Below are 17,272 nucleotides of genomic sequence, written 5' to 3' on the forward strand. Positions count from 1 at the left end.
TTGCACTACAGACTATTTTTGCACTTTGCTGTTGCATTTTTTTGTAACCAAAACTAATAAACCAGATGACACTTTTACTGTAAATACAAATCTTTATCACTTGGAATGTTCAACCCCAGGCTGCTCTTATAACTCAATGTTCTACATTTTCAGATTTAGACATTCATCATTCATTCACTGGTATTATTATTATTGCGTTGGTATAATTTATGTTCTTAACTGGACCACCCCCATGTCTTTATAAATGAAATGTCATAAGTAAAGACATGTCAGGCTGACAATAAGAGAATGTAAACAACACTGCCAGAGCCGCAATGAGTTTATAGTAGGTGTGTGAATGATTAACAATATTATTGGCAGAATTGAGGGCCCTAAAATCTAATTTTGCTCCGGGCCCCAGGGAGGTTTGGGCCACCGCGTGAAAACCTCTGATTTTGTGGAAGAGTAGGATTCCACTTTGGTTCCACTTTCTCAGGAACAATAAGGAAACTCATTTCAGCTCCATGCATCCAGAATGTTGTTTTATTTCAGTCCACTCCAAGTTCCTGCCCCAGGTGAGGGATGGGATGTGGACTAAGTCGTGGAAAGAGCTTTGGTTTGGAGATCCGCTCCTTGTGTGAGATCCACGAGTAGCACTGGGCCCCTGCAAGCCTGGGAAACATGCAGATACACGCAAATCCAAAACTATTCAGTGAGCGGTTTGTGTCCTCATTATGTTGGTAGGCACACAGAGAAATAAATAAGGAACAGGAACTGAATGAAAAGTACATTTACATGAACCAAGGAGACATAAAAAGCGCCATGTGGAGCAACACAAAGTCACTTGTCGTCTCTTTTCGTCTTTGCGACCTCTGAGGAGAATTCTGTCTGTTTTGAAGCGGTTACATCTTTAAATGTGGGAAGTTGCTGGATTAAAACTCAGCAGCAGATGAATCCCAGGATAATTTCCCGGCTCCTCTCAGCGGAAGCCCACCCTCTGGCGGACCTCTCTGAGCACAGGCTGGGCCAGTTCCCGCGCTCGCTGGGCCCCCCGGGCCAGCAGCTCCTCCAGGTGAGCCCGGTCCGCCCTCAGCCTCTGCAGCTCCTCCCTGATGGGCGTCAGCCTCTGGATCACGGCCTGAGCCACCAGGTTCTTATATTCCCCCGTGTCCACCCCCCTGGCCTGCGTCACCGCCTCCTCCACGCTGATCCTCGCCACGGCGGCATGGATCGTCACCAGGTTGGAGACCCCGGGACGAGTCTCGGGGTCAAAGGTGACCTCGGAGGTGAAGTCAGTAACAGCGCGGCGGATCTTCAGAGCGATGTCGTCGGGAGAGTCCGTGATGGTGATCGTTGCCAAGGCGTGAGGGTCCGACTTGGACATCTTGGCTGTGGGCTGGCGGAGGGACTTGACCTTTCGTGTCGAGCCTGTGGAGGGAGAAGAGAGACGTGGCTCAGTGGTGACCTGTGGGGGCAGTGTTGAGCAGCAGAGCTCATGACCTCACCTTGACCTCAACACAAAGAAGCTTTGACCACTGCAGGAACAGTTTACAAAAGTCTTCCCCAGAAAAGTTGGAAACATAAAGCAACAAATCATCCTCCCCGGCAGAATCTTCAATACTACTAAAGATACGAATTCTTATTTTAATTGTTTGGAGCCATTTCATTCATGTTCGCATCAGATCCCACATGAAGCCATAAACATGCTCGAGACCAGGGACGTCAAAGTCAAATACACCGAGGGCCAAAAAAAACTAATTTGCTACAAGCCGAGGGCCGGACTGGTTCAATGTTTATTAAAACATATTGAAATGATTGCACATAGCTTATTGAACCAAGACCTAGCACAGTGTATATTATTTAATGATTAAATTAATAAAGCAATATTTTCTTATGGATCTGTCAGAAATTTCAAGTGAAAATATTTTTCAACAGGCAAACAGACAAAAACGAACTTCCTTCAAAGAAAAATCTCAAATAGTGAAATGAGAAAAAAAAAAAAAAATCTAATCAGTTGTATTCTTCCTCATGGCTCTTATCTGCAATTTCCCCTGAGTTCATTCAACTGAAAAAAAATATAAATAAATAAAATAAAATAAAATACAAAAATCTATGGCACACAGACAAAACAATACTTCCTTCAAAGAAAAATCACGTCTTGTAGAAACAATTGTAAAAATTTAACTGAATTAAAAACTGAAAATACGTGACTGCTCTGTGATGCTCACTGGTCTGAGGCTGAGTCTGATACTTGGTGGTGTCTCATCTTTTGTACAAGATTATGTTCTTTCATTACAGCTAGGGATGTCCGATAATATCGGAGGGCCGATATTGACTTAAAAATATAATATTTGGAAATATCGGTATCGGATCTTTACAACCGATATTGGAATTTCCGAGTCTGCATGAACGTTTACGGGCGCGCTTGATGACGTTTAACAACAACAAATACAACATGCTGGACTCGTGGCTAAGAAGGAGAAGTCCGGTGAATGAAATGTCCGTGGAGGACTGGAGGCTCAACCAGGCCCTCTTCCCTGCTGGACCAGTACCTGACTGCACCCTGCACCAGTGTTGACGGTGAACCAGTGTTCAGCACTGGTACCAGTACCTGACTGCACCCTGCACCAGTGTTGACGGTGAACCAGTGTTCAGCACTGGTACCAGTACCTGACTGCACCCTGCACCAGTGTTGATGGTGAACCAGTGTTCAGCACTGGTACCAGTACCTGACTGCACCCTGCACCAGTGTTGACAGTGAACCAGTGTTCAGCACTGGTACCAGTACCTGACTGCACCCTGCACCAGTGTTGACGGTGAACCAGTGTTCAGCACTGGTACCAGTACCTGACTGCACCCTGCACCAGTGTTGACGGTGAACCAGTGTTCAGCACTGGTACCAGTACCTGACTGCACCCTGCACCAGTGTTGACGGTGAACCAGTGTTCAGCACTGGTACCAGTACCTGACTGCACCCTGCACCAGTGTTGACAGTGAACCAGTGTTCAGCACTGGTACCAGTACCTGACGGCACCCTGCACCAGTGGTGACGGTGAACCAGTGTTCAGCACTGGTACCAGTACCTGACTGCACCCTGCACCAGTGTTGACGGTGAACCAGTGTTCAGCACTGGTACCAGTACCTGACTGCACCCTGCACCAGTGTTGACGGTGAACCAGTGTTCAGCACTGGTACCAGTACCTGACTGCACCCTGCACCAGTGTTGACGGTGAACCAGTGTTCAGCACTGGTACCAGTACCTGACTGCACCCTGCACCAGTGTTGACGGTGAACCAGTGTTCAGCACTGGTACCAGTACCTGACTGCACCCTGCACCAGTGTTGACGGTGAACCAGTGTTCAGCACTGGTACCAGTACCTGACTGCACCCTGCACCAGTGTTGACGGTGAACCAGTGTTCAGCACTGGTACCAGTACCTGACTGCACCCTGCACCAGTGTTGACGGTGAACCAGTGTTCAGCACTGGTACCAGTACCTGACTGCACCCTGCACCAGTGTTGACGGTGAACCAGTGTTCAGCACTGGTACCAGTACCTGACTGCACCCTGCACCAGTGTTGACGGTGAACCAGTGTTCAGCACTGGTACCAGTACCTGACTGCACCCTGCACCAGTGTTGACGGTGAACCAGTGTTCAGCACTGGTACCAGTACCTGACTGCACCCTGCACCAGTGTTGACGGTGAACCAGTGTTCAGCACTGGTACCAGTACCTGACTGCACCCTGCACCAGTGTTGACGGTGAACCAGTGTTCAGCACTGGTACCAGTACCTGACTGCACCCTGCACCAGTGTTGACGGTGAACCAGTGTTCAGCACTGGTACCAGTACCTGACTGCACCCTGCACCAGTGTTGACGGTGAACCAGTGTTCAGCACTGGTACCAGTACCTGACTGCACCCTGCACCAGTGTTGACGGTGAACCAGTGTTCAGCACTGGTACCAGTACCTGACTGCACCCTGCACCAGTGTTGACGGTGAACCAGTGTTCAGCACTGGTACCAGTACCTGACTGCACCCTGCACCAGTGTTGACGGTGAACCAGTGTTCAGCACTGGTACCAGTACCTGACTGCACCCTGCACCAGTGTTGACGGTGAACCAGTGTTCAGCACTGGTGCCCACATCGTTGATGAGAAGAGAAATCTCATACATTGCTGAGATGCTGAGATGCTTGTATTCATACAGAACAATCTCCCTCTTACACATGAGGACATGGGGAAAGAAATAGACCAGTTATGTGGACGAGTCAACTTCAGTCTTTGTTTTTGTTGCACTTTAAAGGAGGGCTGTTTTAATTTTGTGAGCATTTCTGTGCCTTTCTTGTTTATAGTTGCACTATTTTGTTACTGTTAAAAGAGATTGAGCCCAGTTTGAGTCTATTATTTGACAAGTTATGTCCAGTTATTCATTCATTGACTGTTTACAACTAATGGACTGAAGATATGCCTCTTCCTTTTTTTTTTGTATTGTCTGTGGTGTTTGTTGTTGAGGTTTCTTTCCAACACTAAATAAATATGGCACTTTTTTCCACAATTTAAGTTGTTGTTCTCTTATTTTTCTCAGTGTGTACATTTGGAAAGCCATGTTTGATTCACATATGCATCCAGTGGGGCATCACAATAAAATTAGGCATAATGTGTTAATTCCACAGTAGGAGATATTTTATGTTGTTGTTACCTAACAGTTCTGATGTAAAAAGCCAGCATATATCGGTATCGGTGATATCGGTATCGGAAATTAAGAGTTGGACAATATCGGAATATCGGATATCCGCAGAAAAGCCAATATCGAGCATCCCTAATTACAGCCAAACTTTCTCCGCACAGAAGACACACAGGTTTGCCTTTTACCTCCGTGAACATGTACTCTGCCTCCCACCTGGCTTGAAACCCCCTGTTCTCAGCGTCCACCTTACGTTTGGCCATTTTTGAGGAGAAGGTAGCTGAAAGTTGATCTCTGCTCTGACTGCTGATGAATAATGAAGCCGCTTGTGCGCGCTGCAGCGACTTCGCGGGCTACCGTTGCATTGTGGGGAATGTAGTGTTGGTGCGTACAAAACACTAGCGGGCGGCTGTGGCCTGCGGGCCGGTTCTAATAGTAATTAAATATAATCCAGGGGGCCATAGATAATTAATTCGCGGGCCAGATCTTGACATATGTGCTCTAGACGTACTGATTAACAACTACAGTAAAGGACAATGGAAGTGAATGTGGCTATAAAATAATCAAATAAAAATTAATTATCATTCATCCAAAGTGCATTTTCATTTTCTTCTACAAAGCTGCTTATTCTGTCACTTAATTAAAAGGAAAACGAAAATGAGAATTACGTTTTAAATTGTGATCCTTGTTTTGTGTGGCGGACATGAAAACGAAAAATCAATTCCCTCTTTAGGTTTTCTTTTGAGTTCTGTTAAAAAATGCTCAACCTGAATAAGGAAATGAAAATGCAGTTTGGATGATGCATTAATAATGTTATTTATGAGTCAAACTATGCAGCCAGAACCTTGAAATCAAAAAGCATTTCTGCTAATACATTTTAATTTTCAAATAATTGACGACAACTGACACGCAAAGCCTGTGAGTAAAGGAAACGTGTCCGTTAATCCAGGAAGAGTTTGTCTACTGACGCTTATTTTTCAGTGTTAAAATGGAGGGAATGTGGTGTTTTTGTGATTTCCAAGTGTTGCGTATCAGTGAGGAAGCTGCTTTCATGCTGCGATATTAAAGTGTTCAACCTGCTGATAAAACATTGTTGCACATCCTTACCCCTACCCTCTATACTCCTACCCCTACCCCTACACCTCTACTCCCCTACCCACTTTACTCCTACCCCTACCCCTTATAACCCTTTCCCCTTATACCTCAACCCCCCAATCCCTACCCCGCTAATCCTATCCCTACCGCTACCCTGCTACCCTGCTACCCCATCCCCGACCCCCGACCCCAAACCCTGCCCCTTATCCTTACCACTACCCCTATCCCTACTCCTATCCCCCGACCGGGGTCTAAATCTAACCCAGTGCGTCTGTCCTTTCCTCTCCTCTATCCTCTCACCCCAACCCGAGTGGTTTCTGCAAAGCTTTCTTCCTCCTTTTCCACCGTCGCTCATGTAGATTTGTTGGGTTCATCTCTGTTTAAAGTACTGAGAAATTAGTGTTTTGTATTTGTTGCTGTATAAATAAAGTTAAATTGAATCTACCAGGCACAATTAATTCCCAAAAAGTTCTCTTTTGTTGAAAACAGAAAGATTGGACTGACGGCCCTAAAAGGACCAAACAGGATGTGAAGCAGCGTTTCTCCTCACTGTTGTGCATAATGACAGATTCCTGCTGCTGTTTTAACACCTTTCTTCCTTTTATAAGCTGTTGATGAGTTCTTAGCTGGTAAAAGTCCCACCACAATAATCCCACATGCACTTTAAGTCTTCACACAACATTTATTTAGGAAGTCATAGCCTCCTAACATCTGTCCAGCATGTATCTCCTTTACATCTTTTGGTTCCACATTAAAAATAGTGTGAGTGAAGAAGGGTGAACCTTTCCATTTTATTACGGCTTTCAATCCAGACTTGGATCGCACTATAGTTAGCTAGTTTTAGTGCGCCTTAAAAGTTTTACAAGTACTGACATGTAAAGAAACCCCACTTCACTGAGCTGCAGTGTAGAAAGGTAAAAATAGAAAACTGCTGAGTTGGATAAATTCTCAAAGTAAAAACATTTGGATGCCTTTGTTTTGCAAACAGGAAACTGCAAATCGGATAATTAGCATCACTGTTGGTAACTGTTGGTGATGAGCCTTCATCGTCATCTGATTTCTGTTGCAGAATGTGACTTGATGTCATTGATTTTGTGTTTTAATATGAGATGTGACTCCTGCTATGAAATAAAACTCTAAAGCAAATGTAGGTTGTGTTTATATTCCACTGTAAATCAGGGGGTCAAACACATTTGAGTTCAGCTGCCTCTGGAGAGGACTCAGTAAAATACTGAATAATAACCTAATAATAAGATTTTCTTTGACGTGGCGAAGATTATACGTGATGGAAATGTCTGTATTTTCACAAAAACCAAACGATTACTAGTGAAAATGACTGCATATCTTCAACAGGATAGAACTGCATGCATATAGCACCTCAGTTACCCAGACAGCATGGCGTTGAGACGAACGCTCGTGGCCGTGGCAGCATCACACATCTCAGCTGGTGTGTTGCTGCGCTTTAGATATTTGCTAAAAAGTCTATGTTTTCGTTGAATTGTTTACAATTTGCTGGGTGGTTTGGCACGATTGGAGCCTCTTGTGGGCTGGTTTTGACCGACGGGCCTGATATTTGACGTCTCTGCTGTAATGTGTGGTCGTGTAATGTTGTAATGTAATGTTTGGAGAAAAACATGTTCATGTAATGAAAATTTATGATAGGAGGCAAATAAACAGCATCAAATGGGGAAACAAACTGATATCAATACATTTGTTGTTATAATATTTAACAAAAGGTAAATAACTTGTTTGTTTTCATTCCTTCTTGCAAAAAACAGGATTTGGGGATTTTCTATTTTGTTTACTGAAGAATAAAAAAAAAAAAATCCTAACAAAAAGATCCACATTGCTTCTTATTAATGAAAAATCCCACCTGGAAACGCTTGTCCATAAATACACAGATAAGAAGTTTCTCACATGAATAATTTGTGCAGACAAAGCAGAGTGTCGATTGTAGAAAGTTTCTACATGATTAAATATCAGTGTCTGATGTGAAAAAGCTCACTTCTGGTTGAGGGTGTGTATGGGTGGAGGTTTCTTACTCAGCAGAGCGCGGGGTTCAGGGAACAGCTCTCCGTAGTGGTAGTTGAAGATGCGGGCCAGGTCCTGAGCCAGCTCCAGATGCTGAACCTGATCCTCTCCGACCGGGACGAGAGTGGCCCTGAGAGACATCCAGTAATGAGCCACAGGTCAGACTGATGAACTGGAGCGTTTCCTGTAAAAGAGGCTGCTTCAGTGCAGCGCTCCTGGCTCTGGAAGAGTGGCAGCAGGAGCTTCTCCTCACAACTTTCATCAAATACTTTTCTCTACATTTACTGTAGTAAATACTTGTTCTGCACGAGGAGAGTGACATCATGGAGGAGAGTGACATCATGGGGGGACAGTGACATCACGGAGGAGAGTGACATCACGGAGGAGAGTGACATCACGGAGGAGAGTGACATCATGGTTGTGTCTCCAGCGTGTGTCAGAGTGCCGAAGAGGAAGGGGACATTTTGGTGGAGACACAGACTGATAAAGTTCAATTTTATTTGTTTGTTAAATGTATGAATTGTGGTGTGCACCTGAGGGCGAGGTTCTCCCAAACAGAATGGAGTGGGTGTGTCGGTGACGTAGTGTGGAGGAGTTATAAGGGGACGTGCGGTGACAAGGGGGTTGGTTTATGACGGGTGAACTGACAGTACTGTTGGAGGAAACAAAAGAAAGCGACTCAACTCCTTCGTCCGGCTCATCTTTCTCCACCTCCACAGAATTCAATATTTGAACAGGGACGGTGAAAGGGCTCTGTGGACTTTGTGTTTTATCCTCCGTCACTAGAGGTGGATGAGGAGGGTGGAGAAGGACGAGGGTGGAGAGGAGGGTGGAGGATGAGGTGGTGGAGGTGAAGGGTGGAGAAGGAGGGTGGAGGAGGAGGAGGTGGTGGAGGAGGTTGTCTGTCTCCAGCAGCAGTGCATCCAGAGCACATGACCATACCATGAGCAGCTTTTATCAGGATTTACAGCCAGAACATAGAAATATACTAAACTGTATCATGTATGTATATTAATAAAATAAGCAATATAAAACCTATAATGTCTTTATTTTACATGTGACCTATTGGTAAATCATCGCAGCTGCAGTTTGTTTGCATGAGACTTCCCAGAAACTCCCTTTGTTACCGTGTTCATACAGTTTAGCATATTTGTACCTTATAGCTATAAATCCTAATAAAAGCATCTGGAACCGAACAGACGTCCCAGAGACTGAAGACAGACGGTCAGTGTTGCAATAGTGTTGGAGACTTGTTCAATGTTGGAGCATTTTTCTATTACGCGCCAAGTTGAGGAAATATCCTTCTTTGTGTCACTTGACTGTTTGTTGTGCGATTTAAGGACTACTTAAAATGACAACATTCTAAAGATGGAAAGAAAATTAAATAATGGCTTATTGACCATATTATATTTAAGATGAAGATCTCACTGGTAGAGGAGAATGTCAGCGGCCTGGAGGACAGGATACGTGTAGAGACCTACGCTGCCTTCGTTCTTCAGTTTGCTCTTTATCTGGAGGGAAAGAAAAAGATGCATCGTCAACAAAGTGAAGGCAGGCTGGGGAACAGCTGACTCAAACAATAAAAACAAGTGAAAGTGAAGGCAGGCTGGGGAACAGCTGACTCAAACAATAAAAACAAGTCAAAGTGAAGGCAGGCTGGGGAACAGCTGACTCAAACAATAAAAACAAGTCAAAGTGAAGGCAGGCTGGGGAACAGCTGACTCAAACAATAAAAACAAGTGAAAGTGAAGGCAGGCTGGGGAACAGCTGACTCAAACAATAAAAACAAGACAAAGTGAAGGCAGGCTGGGGAACAGCTGACTCAAACAATAAAAACAAGTGAAAGTGAAGGCAGGCTGGGGAACAGCTGACTCAAACAATAAAAACAAGTCAAAGTGAAGGCAGGCTGGGGAACAGCTGACTCAAACAATAAAAACAAGTGAAAGTGAAGGCAGGCTGGGGAACAGCTGACTCAAACAATAAAAACAAGTCAAAGTGAAGGCAGGCTGGGGAACAGCTGACTCAAACAATAAAAACAAGTCAAAGTGAAGGCAGGCCGGGGAACAGCTGACTCAAGCTGACTGTTCCTTTCCTCCCACCAAGAGCCATTTGCACTATTATGACTCATTGACTCACAAACGGGACGTGCACGAGTTCACGTGATGTTTTCCAGGTGTTTGAGATCCACTCATCTGCTGGGTGAACAACAGCTGTTTTCTGAGTTGCTAGAGACCCCCCCCCCCCCCCCCCTCCCCCCCCCACCCTTTCCAGAATGAAAGCTGGATTTTCTAGCCATAAAATGAGCCTTTTAATGCCTTCATGAGAAAGAGAACTTTAATCAGCGTGTTTTTACGTAGGTTGCCATGGAAATGGCCGTAGAGCTGCGCTCCATCATTCTACACCTCCATTCCTCCTGATGCTGAAGCTTTTGATTCAGACACGTCCAGAAATAAAGTGAAAGTAGAGAAATTGACTATGTAATGCCCAAATGTTGAAAAATATGCTCCGAGCTCATTCACATTATTATTATTATTATTATGATTATTATTATTATTATCTCTCTGGCCACTAGGGGCTCCGGACTAAAGCAAGATGGACGTGAAAAAACAGCAATAGAGCGACGAGGAGACTCAAGGTTTTCTGTCTCGTTGGTCTGAATTGTCTGAGGACAGACAAGATGGAGCGATCCGGACCAAACCACTGTTACTGTCCATCTCCTCGTTCTTGGACCAAACCATTGTTACAGTCCATCACCAATGAGGCCCTCAACCCGGAAGAGAATATGAAAATATTGGCATTTCATCATGTATATTCTGAGTCACAACAAATAAAACTGTTAAGATTTAAGATTTTAAAGTAGAAGCTGCTGCTGCAGGAAAGAGAAGCTGTTTCTGAGAGGAAGTCATTGCAGAACACGGACGTTGAACTCTCACCTTCCACTGTGGTAGGTGGCGGAGTCGAGGCATGCTGGTGAGGCAGCCGAGGATCCAGGAGAGCTCAGTGTGCTCGGACACCTGCAAGAGGGGGGACAGAGGCCGGAGGTATCATCATCATCATGTTCTATGTACTGTGTCCGAGCTCGGACGGCTGGACACGGAGCTGATCACCGCGGGAATGGGTGGCTAAATAACATTGCAGGGCAAACACACAGACCCAAGGCTTTGGATTGTTGTCATTTTTAGAATACTCAGAAAACCTGCAGAAAAAAACCCAGGCATGCACAGGGAGAATATGCAAACACCACATGGACTTGAACTCTTACTGTAGTGAGGTCATAATGCTTTCTACTGAGGAAGACATTTTATTTTGATCTATGATCAACATACAAGGAATATATTTATGCCTTTCTAGGCAGCAAAAAACAACATCCAGGACACTTATTTGTAGTCAAATAACATTTAAACATATTCAAATAAAGCAATAATAAAACAAGTATTAATAAGACAATAATGATGCACTAAACCACCTCCTTCAGTGAAAATGGAGACTTTAAGTAAACCATTCAGCCCTCCTTTTCCTCATACGGTGGGTTCCCTGTACCCCTCTTCTGTTGATTTTCCCTATCACTACTAATAGAGGAATTCAACACTCAAACTTCTGCAAAAAACATGCAAACTCAACATTAAAGCAGATCCAATTTACCAAGTGCTTTACACAACAGCTTGTTTTCATGAGATGTTTATGATTAGGAATACACGTCTGAACTGTCTGCTCATATGAGCTGAACTTCAACGACTTCAGTCTGAGTTTAGTGTAACAAATCCTAATCTCTTAGCTCACCACTTAATCCTGAATAACCCAATCCTTCAAACCTGAACCATGACGGCGTAACAGAAACACAGAGTGAAGATGTGACACTCTGCTGTGGCAGGTTCTTCATTTAATTGGCGTTTGTTAACACGCTGCTGTGTGTCGCATTCAGGAAAAAATGGACAGCTGGAGGAAGGTGGAGGAAAAAAAGACCTTAAGAAAAAACTTGCATGTGGATTAAATTATATGCATGCTAATATACATGGCAAAGAAGTAGTGAGGAGATAAATATTAATGGTGTGTAGCCGCTGCATCTGGCAGGGTGAAATTACCTCCAATAAAACACATCCAGTTTGAAGGAAACTGTCCTCTGTGTGTGTGTGTGTGTGTGTGTGTGTGTGTGTGTGTGTGTGTGTGTGTGTGTGTGTGTGTGTGTGTGTGTGTGTGTGTGTGTGTGTGTGTGTGTGGTGGATATATTCCTTCTCCTTCAGCAAATCAAAGTTTATAGTTGTTGGGCTTTCTCTTTTCTTTTTAAAGCTTGCTCTCTCCTCCTCGTTGCATTCTGGAGCTCATGACATCAACACCAGGCGGCCGAGGCTTAAAAGTACATTTCTGACTCACATGTACGAGGATGGTGTCGATTACACACTGCAGACAGACAGGGGTTTCGATAGATGTCAGTGAGAACACATGACGGGGAGCAAAAACACTCACTCATCCAGCAACTCACAAATAAATACATCACAACTAGATACGTGTACATCGTCAGCGTAGATCATTCAGAGGGCAGTAATGTCACCCGTGACTATGTGAAACGTCACTCCTGATATGTTGAAAGGAAACTGATGCTATGTGTCTGAATTTGGTTTATGAACGCAATAGTATTTCTGACATTGAAAAGTAATATAATTGTCTCGAGTACAAGGGACACCATGACCTGAATAGTGAATATTGCGGAAACGTTACCGTATTTCCTGGACTATAAGTCACATTTATTTTTCCCTCTCCAGACGTGACTGCAGTGTTTGATGCTTCTGGTCCAGCAGCTTCTGTTCTCAAACCATCTGTGAATTTGTTCTTCATGATCAGCCTTCTTTGTTTCATTCATTACATTAACAGTTTCTCTGGTTTTCTCCAGTCAGCCACAACTTCCTCACACACTCACAACTCCTTTTCATGTCGTCTCAGTTTTCTGCAGCAAATTATATCGTTCTTGGTCAAAGTTCTGCTGGATAGCTTTGTAGTAGTAATAGTCAGTCGAATGGAGCAACGGTGGAGGTTTTCTTTTTCTGTGGTGCGGTAGCAGCTTTCTGTTGTCATACAGTGACATCCAGTGGTCCAGAGAGACAGAGACAGACCGAGGTAGAGAGAGAGAGAGAGAGAGACAGAGAGAGAGACAGAGAGAGAGAGAGACAATAAATAAAAATGTAAAAATTGAGTGAGAAAAAGAGACATCGATAGAGTGTAAGCAAGAAACAGAAAGGTATACAGAAAAATCAAAGTGATAAACAGAAGAACAAATGAGGATGAGAAAAAAGGGTAAATAAATGGATATATTGAGATCAAGCAAGAAATCAATGTAGAAACAGAAAGATAGAAAGTGAAAGAGAAGGTGCAATATATGCAAAGAACAGATGACATGCATCATAAAACGCACACACGCACGCGCGCACGCACACGCACGCACACGCACACGCAGAGAAGGAAACCAATGTTGACATTCTTTTCTCATCACAGTACAATAAAATCTGCTAAGTCAGCATTTTGAAGAACAGCTAACGGTGGTCTCTGCTCAGTAAATCCACTTTTCTCCTCGGTGCTCCTATAAAACCAGGTGGTATCGAAAGTGAAGGCCATGAATCAGCAGATCCACAAATCCTCAGAGCTCAACTCGTCACTGGCTCTGTTCGCTTTTTCAATGAAGTGGAGTGTTTTCTTTGGGCGGCCCAGGTGTTTTCACATGTGGAGCAGGCGCGTTGAACACGGGGGTCGCCAAGTTATTTGGCATGAAGCTAAACGGTGACTAAAAATAGGGCTGGAGGTGTGTGAGGAGGAGGTGGCAGAAACACACGATGGACTAAGGCCACATCCACACGACGAGAAAAACGATCTTTTTTCTCCCGGAGGTTCTCAAAAAGAATTTCGTCCACACGTCACTATGAAGACTGCTCAACACAAGGCTTCAGAGCATGTAGTACACATGCCCTGCCTTCAGGGGTGCTGTGACTCACCAAACACCAAAAACGCAGAAGAAGACAGAGCACAAAATGTAGAAGTAGATTCCTGCTTATAAACCTGTATATAACTAGTTCTATAGGTCTATGGCTCTGCTCCTCCTGCTGCTAGCGTCAGTAGCTTCTGCTGCTCCCTAGTCCCTGATTGAACTGAACTGGGGTTGGGGGAGGGGGGAGGGGAGGGGGGGCGTGACCTCATCTTTTTTTTTCTTCCACAGATGATCGTCTTTGCACAAGTTGGGGATTTAGAATTTCCCCACTCTGGGACCCGTTTTCACACTTCTAAAACCGTTTCATGACAGGCCAGAAACATCTGGTTGAGGTGAAACCGGTTCCTGGTGTGGATGACAGGCCAGAAACATCTGGTTTAGGTGAACCAGGTTCCTGGTGTGGATGACAGGCCAGAAACATCTGGTTTAGGTGAACCAGGTTCCTGGTGTGGACGACAGGCCAGAAACATCTGGTTTAGGTGAACCCAGTTCCTGGTGTGGATGACAGGCCAGAAACATCTGGTTTAGGTGAACCAGGTTCCTGGTGTGGACGACAGGCCAGAAACATCTGGTTTAGGTGAACCAGGTTCCTGGTGTGGATGACAGGCCAGAAACATCTGGTTTGGGTGTACCAGGTTCCTGGTCTGGATGACAGGCCAGAAACATCTGGTTTGGGTGAACCGGGTTCCTGGTCTGGACGACAGGCCAGAAACATCTGGTTTGGGTGAACCAGGTTCCTGGTGTGGACGACAGGCCAGAAACATCTGGTTTAGGTGAACCGGGTTCCCGGTGTGGATGATGGGCCAGAAACATCTGGTTTGGGTGTACCAGGTTCCTGGTGTGGACGGGCCAGAAACATCTGGTTTGGGTGAACCGGGTTCCTGGTGTGGACGCCAGGCCAGAAACATCTGGTTTAGGTGAACCGGGTTCCTGGTGTGGACGCCAGGCCAGAAACATCTGGTTTAGGTGAACCGGGTTCCCGGTGTGGATGATGGGCCAGAAACATCTGGTTTAGGTGAACCGGGTTCCCGGTGTGGATGATGGGCCAGAAACATCTGGTTTGGGTGTACCGGGTTCCTGGTGTGGACGCCAGGCCAGAAACATCTGGTTTAGGTGAACCGGGTTCCCGGTGTGGATGATGTGCCAGAAACATCTGGTTTAGGTGAACCAGGTTCCTGGTGTGGATGACAGGCCAGAAACATCTGGTTTGGGTGAACCGGGTTCCTGGTCTGGATGACAGGCCAGAAACATCTGGTGTAGGTGAACCAGGTTCCTGGTGTGGACGCCAGGCCAGAAACATCTGGTTTAGGTGAACCAGGTTCCTGGTGTGGACGACAGGCCAGAAACATCTGGTTTAGGTGAACCAGGTTCCTGGTGTGGACGCCAGGCCAGAAACATCTGGTTTAGGTGAACCAGGTTCCTGGCGTGGACGCCAGGCCAGAAACATCTGGTTTAGGTGAACCAGGTTCCTGGTGTGGACGCCAGGCCAGAAACATCTGGTTTAGGTGAACCAGGTTCCTGGTCTGGATGACAGGCCAGAAACATCTGGTTTGGGTGAACCGGGTTCCTGGTGTGGACGCCAGGCCAGAAACATCTGGTTGAGGTGAACCAGGTTCCTGGTGTGGATGACAGGCCAGAAACATCTGGTTTGGGTGAACCGGGTTCCTGGTGTGGACGCCAGGCCAGAAACATCTGGTTGAGGTGAACCAGGTTCCTGGTGTGGACGCCAGGCCAGAAACATCTGGTTTAGGTGAACCAGGTTCCTGGTCTGGATGACAGGCCAGAAACATCTGGTTTGGGTGAACCGGGTTCCTGGTGTGGACGCCAGGCCAGAAACATCTGGTTGAGGTGAACCAGGTTCCTGGTGTGGATGACAGGCCAGAAACATCTGGTTTGGGTGAACCGGGTTCCTGGTGTGGACGCCAGGCCAGAAACATCTGGTTGAGGTGAACCAGGTTCCTGGTGTGGACGACAGGCCAGAAACATCTGGTTTAGGTGAACCAGGTTCCTGGTGTGGATGACAGGCCAGAAACATCTGGTTTGGGTGAACCGGGTTCCTGGTGTGGACGCCAGGCCAGAAACATCTGGTTGAGGTGAACCAGGTTCCTGGTGTGGACGACAGGCCAGAAACATCTGGTTTAGGTGAACCAGGTTCCTGGTGTGGACGCCAGGCCAGAAACATCTGGTGTAGGTGAACCGGGTTCCTGGTGTGGACGCCAGGCCAGAAACATCTGGTTTAGGTGAACCAGGTTCCTGGTCTGGATGACAGGCCAGAAACATCTGGTTTGGGTGAACCGGGTTCCTGGTGTGGACGCCAGGCCAGAAACATCTGGTGTAGGTGAACCAGGTTCCTGGTGTGGACGGACCCTAAACATAACTACCTCATCTTCAAACAGCTGATGTTTGTCCAGTTTCCAGAGCGTACAGCACAGATCAGCATCAAGAGGACCAGGTCAATCTTTTAATGTGGGTCTGCAGGTCAACACCAGAGACCACGGCAGCTAAATCAACCACTTTATAGTGGCAAAGACAAAAAACAATCACTTCAAAAGGCTTTTTACTATGGAATCACAGGAGCACCAAAATGAAGGAAATAAACATGGAAATATAAAGAGAATCAATAATACAAAAAATATACAAAAGTAGTCATATTCCTTTTCTATCTTGTCTTTGCTTATTCCATGTTGTCAAAGCTTCTCCAGTTTTGTCTTTTCCATTTGCTTCTTGTCATTGCATTTACTGGACGAGTCAAGCCGTCTGGAAAAGACAAAAGCAACCAAGGGCTGTGGGCGGAAGAGGACCACCCTCTCCGGGTCCAGCAGAAAGCCTCCACCACCTCCAGCAGCTGCTCCACTCACCTGAGACTGCTGGAAGAGGACCACCCTCTCCGGGTCCAGCAGAAAGCCTCCACCACCTCCAGCAGCTGCTCCACTCACCTGAGACTGCTGGAAGAGGACCACCCTCTCCGGGTCCAGGCCGCAGGCCAGCAGGCTGGCCGCCATGTCCAGGATGTTGGAGCGGAGCCGCGCCGGGTCTTGGGGCTGTGTGATGGAGTGCAGGTCCACGATGCTGTACAGCACCGACGGGTACTGGTACTGCAGAGCCGCCCAGTTCTCCAGAGCACCCAGGTAGTTTCCCAGGTGAGGTACTCCAGTCGGCTGGATCCCGGAGAACACGCGGTCACGTCCTGAAGCCTCCTGGAAACCAGCCAACATGATCCAACTGATGACCTTGGCACTTTGGAACATGAAGGTTTAATTCATATCTGCCTGCATAGCGTAGCTTCTTTACTGCAGTAGAGTAGAGTAGAGTACATGTTTTACAGCCTGTATGTACAACCGGTGTTCTGTTCCTAGAAATAAAAGCTGGCTCATTTCTGTTCTCTGTCAAAGTGCAGGTGGGAACTGACTCATGACAATTAAAGTGTGTACTCTCTCTCCTCTCTGTGTGTAGTGTGTGTACTCTCTCTCCTCTCTGTGTGTAGTGTGTGTACTCTCTCTCCTCTCTGTG

General features: G+C 45.9%; 1 protein-coding gene across 1 annotated transcript; it reads right to left on the reverse strand.

Annotated features, from left to right (window-relative positions):
* Positions 1–552: 552 nt before the first annotated feature.
* On the reverse strand, positions 553–16,838 carry wars2 (tryptophanyl tRNA synthetase 2, mitochondrial). The gene is made up of 5 exons (XM_080497594.1): positions 16,699–16,838; positions 10,722–10,802; positions 9,217–9,299; positions 7,800–7,918; positions 553–1,407 (listed from the first exon to the last, which is right to left on the reverse strand). The coding sequence occupies exons 1-5, from the start codon at positions 16,762–16,764 to the stop codon at positions 959–961; spliced, it is 798 nt and encodes a 265-aa protein (XP_080353720.1). The 5' UTR covers positions 16,765–16,838; the 3' UTR covers positions 553–958.
* Between the last annotated feature and the right edge of the window lie 434 nt (positions 16,839–17,272).

The sequence above is a fragment of the Blennius ocellaris genome (genome assembly GCF_963422515.1).
Source record: "Blennius ocellaris genome assembly, chromosome: 6".
In the NCBI taxonomy this organism is placed as follows: Eukaryota; Metazoa; Chordata; class Actinopteri; order Blenniiformes; family Blenniidae; genus Blennius; species Blennius ocellaris.

Bases quoted from the DNA above. Each gene is read 5' to 3' on its own strand.
- wars2 (XM_080497594.1), bottom strand. From the start codon at position 16,764: ATGGCGGCCAGCCTGCTGGCCTGCGGCCTGGACCCGGAGAGGGTGGTC. The intron at 10,803-16,698 runs GTGAGTGGAGCA...CCCCTCTTGCAG, and splicing joins TCCTCTTCCAGCAGTCTCAG to GTGTCCGAGCACACTGAGCT. The intron at 7,919-9,216 runs GTGAGATCTTCA...GATGTCTCTCAG, and splicing joins GCTGACATTCTCCTCTACCA to GGCCACTCTCGTCCCGGTCG.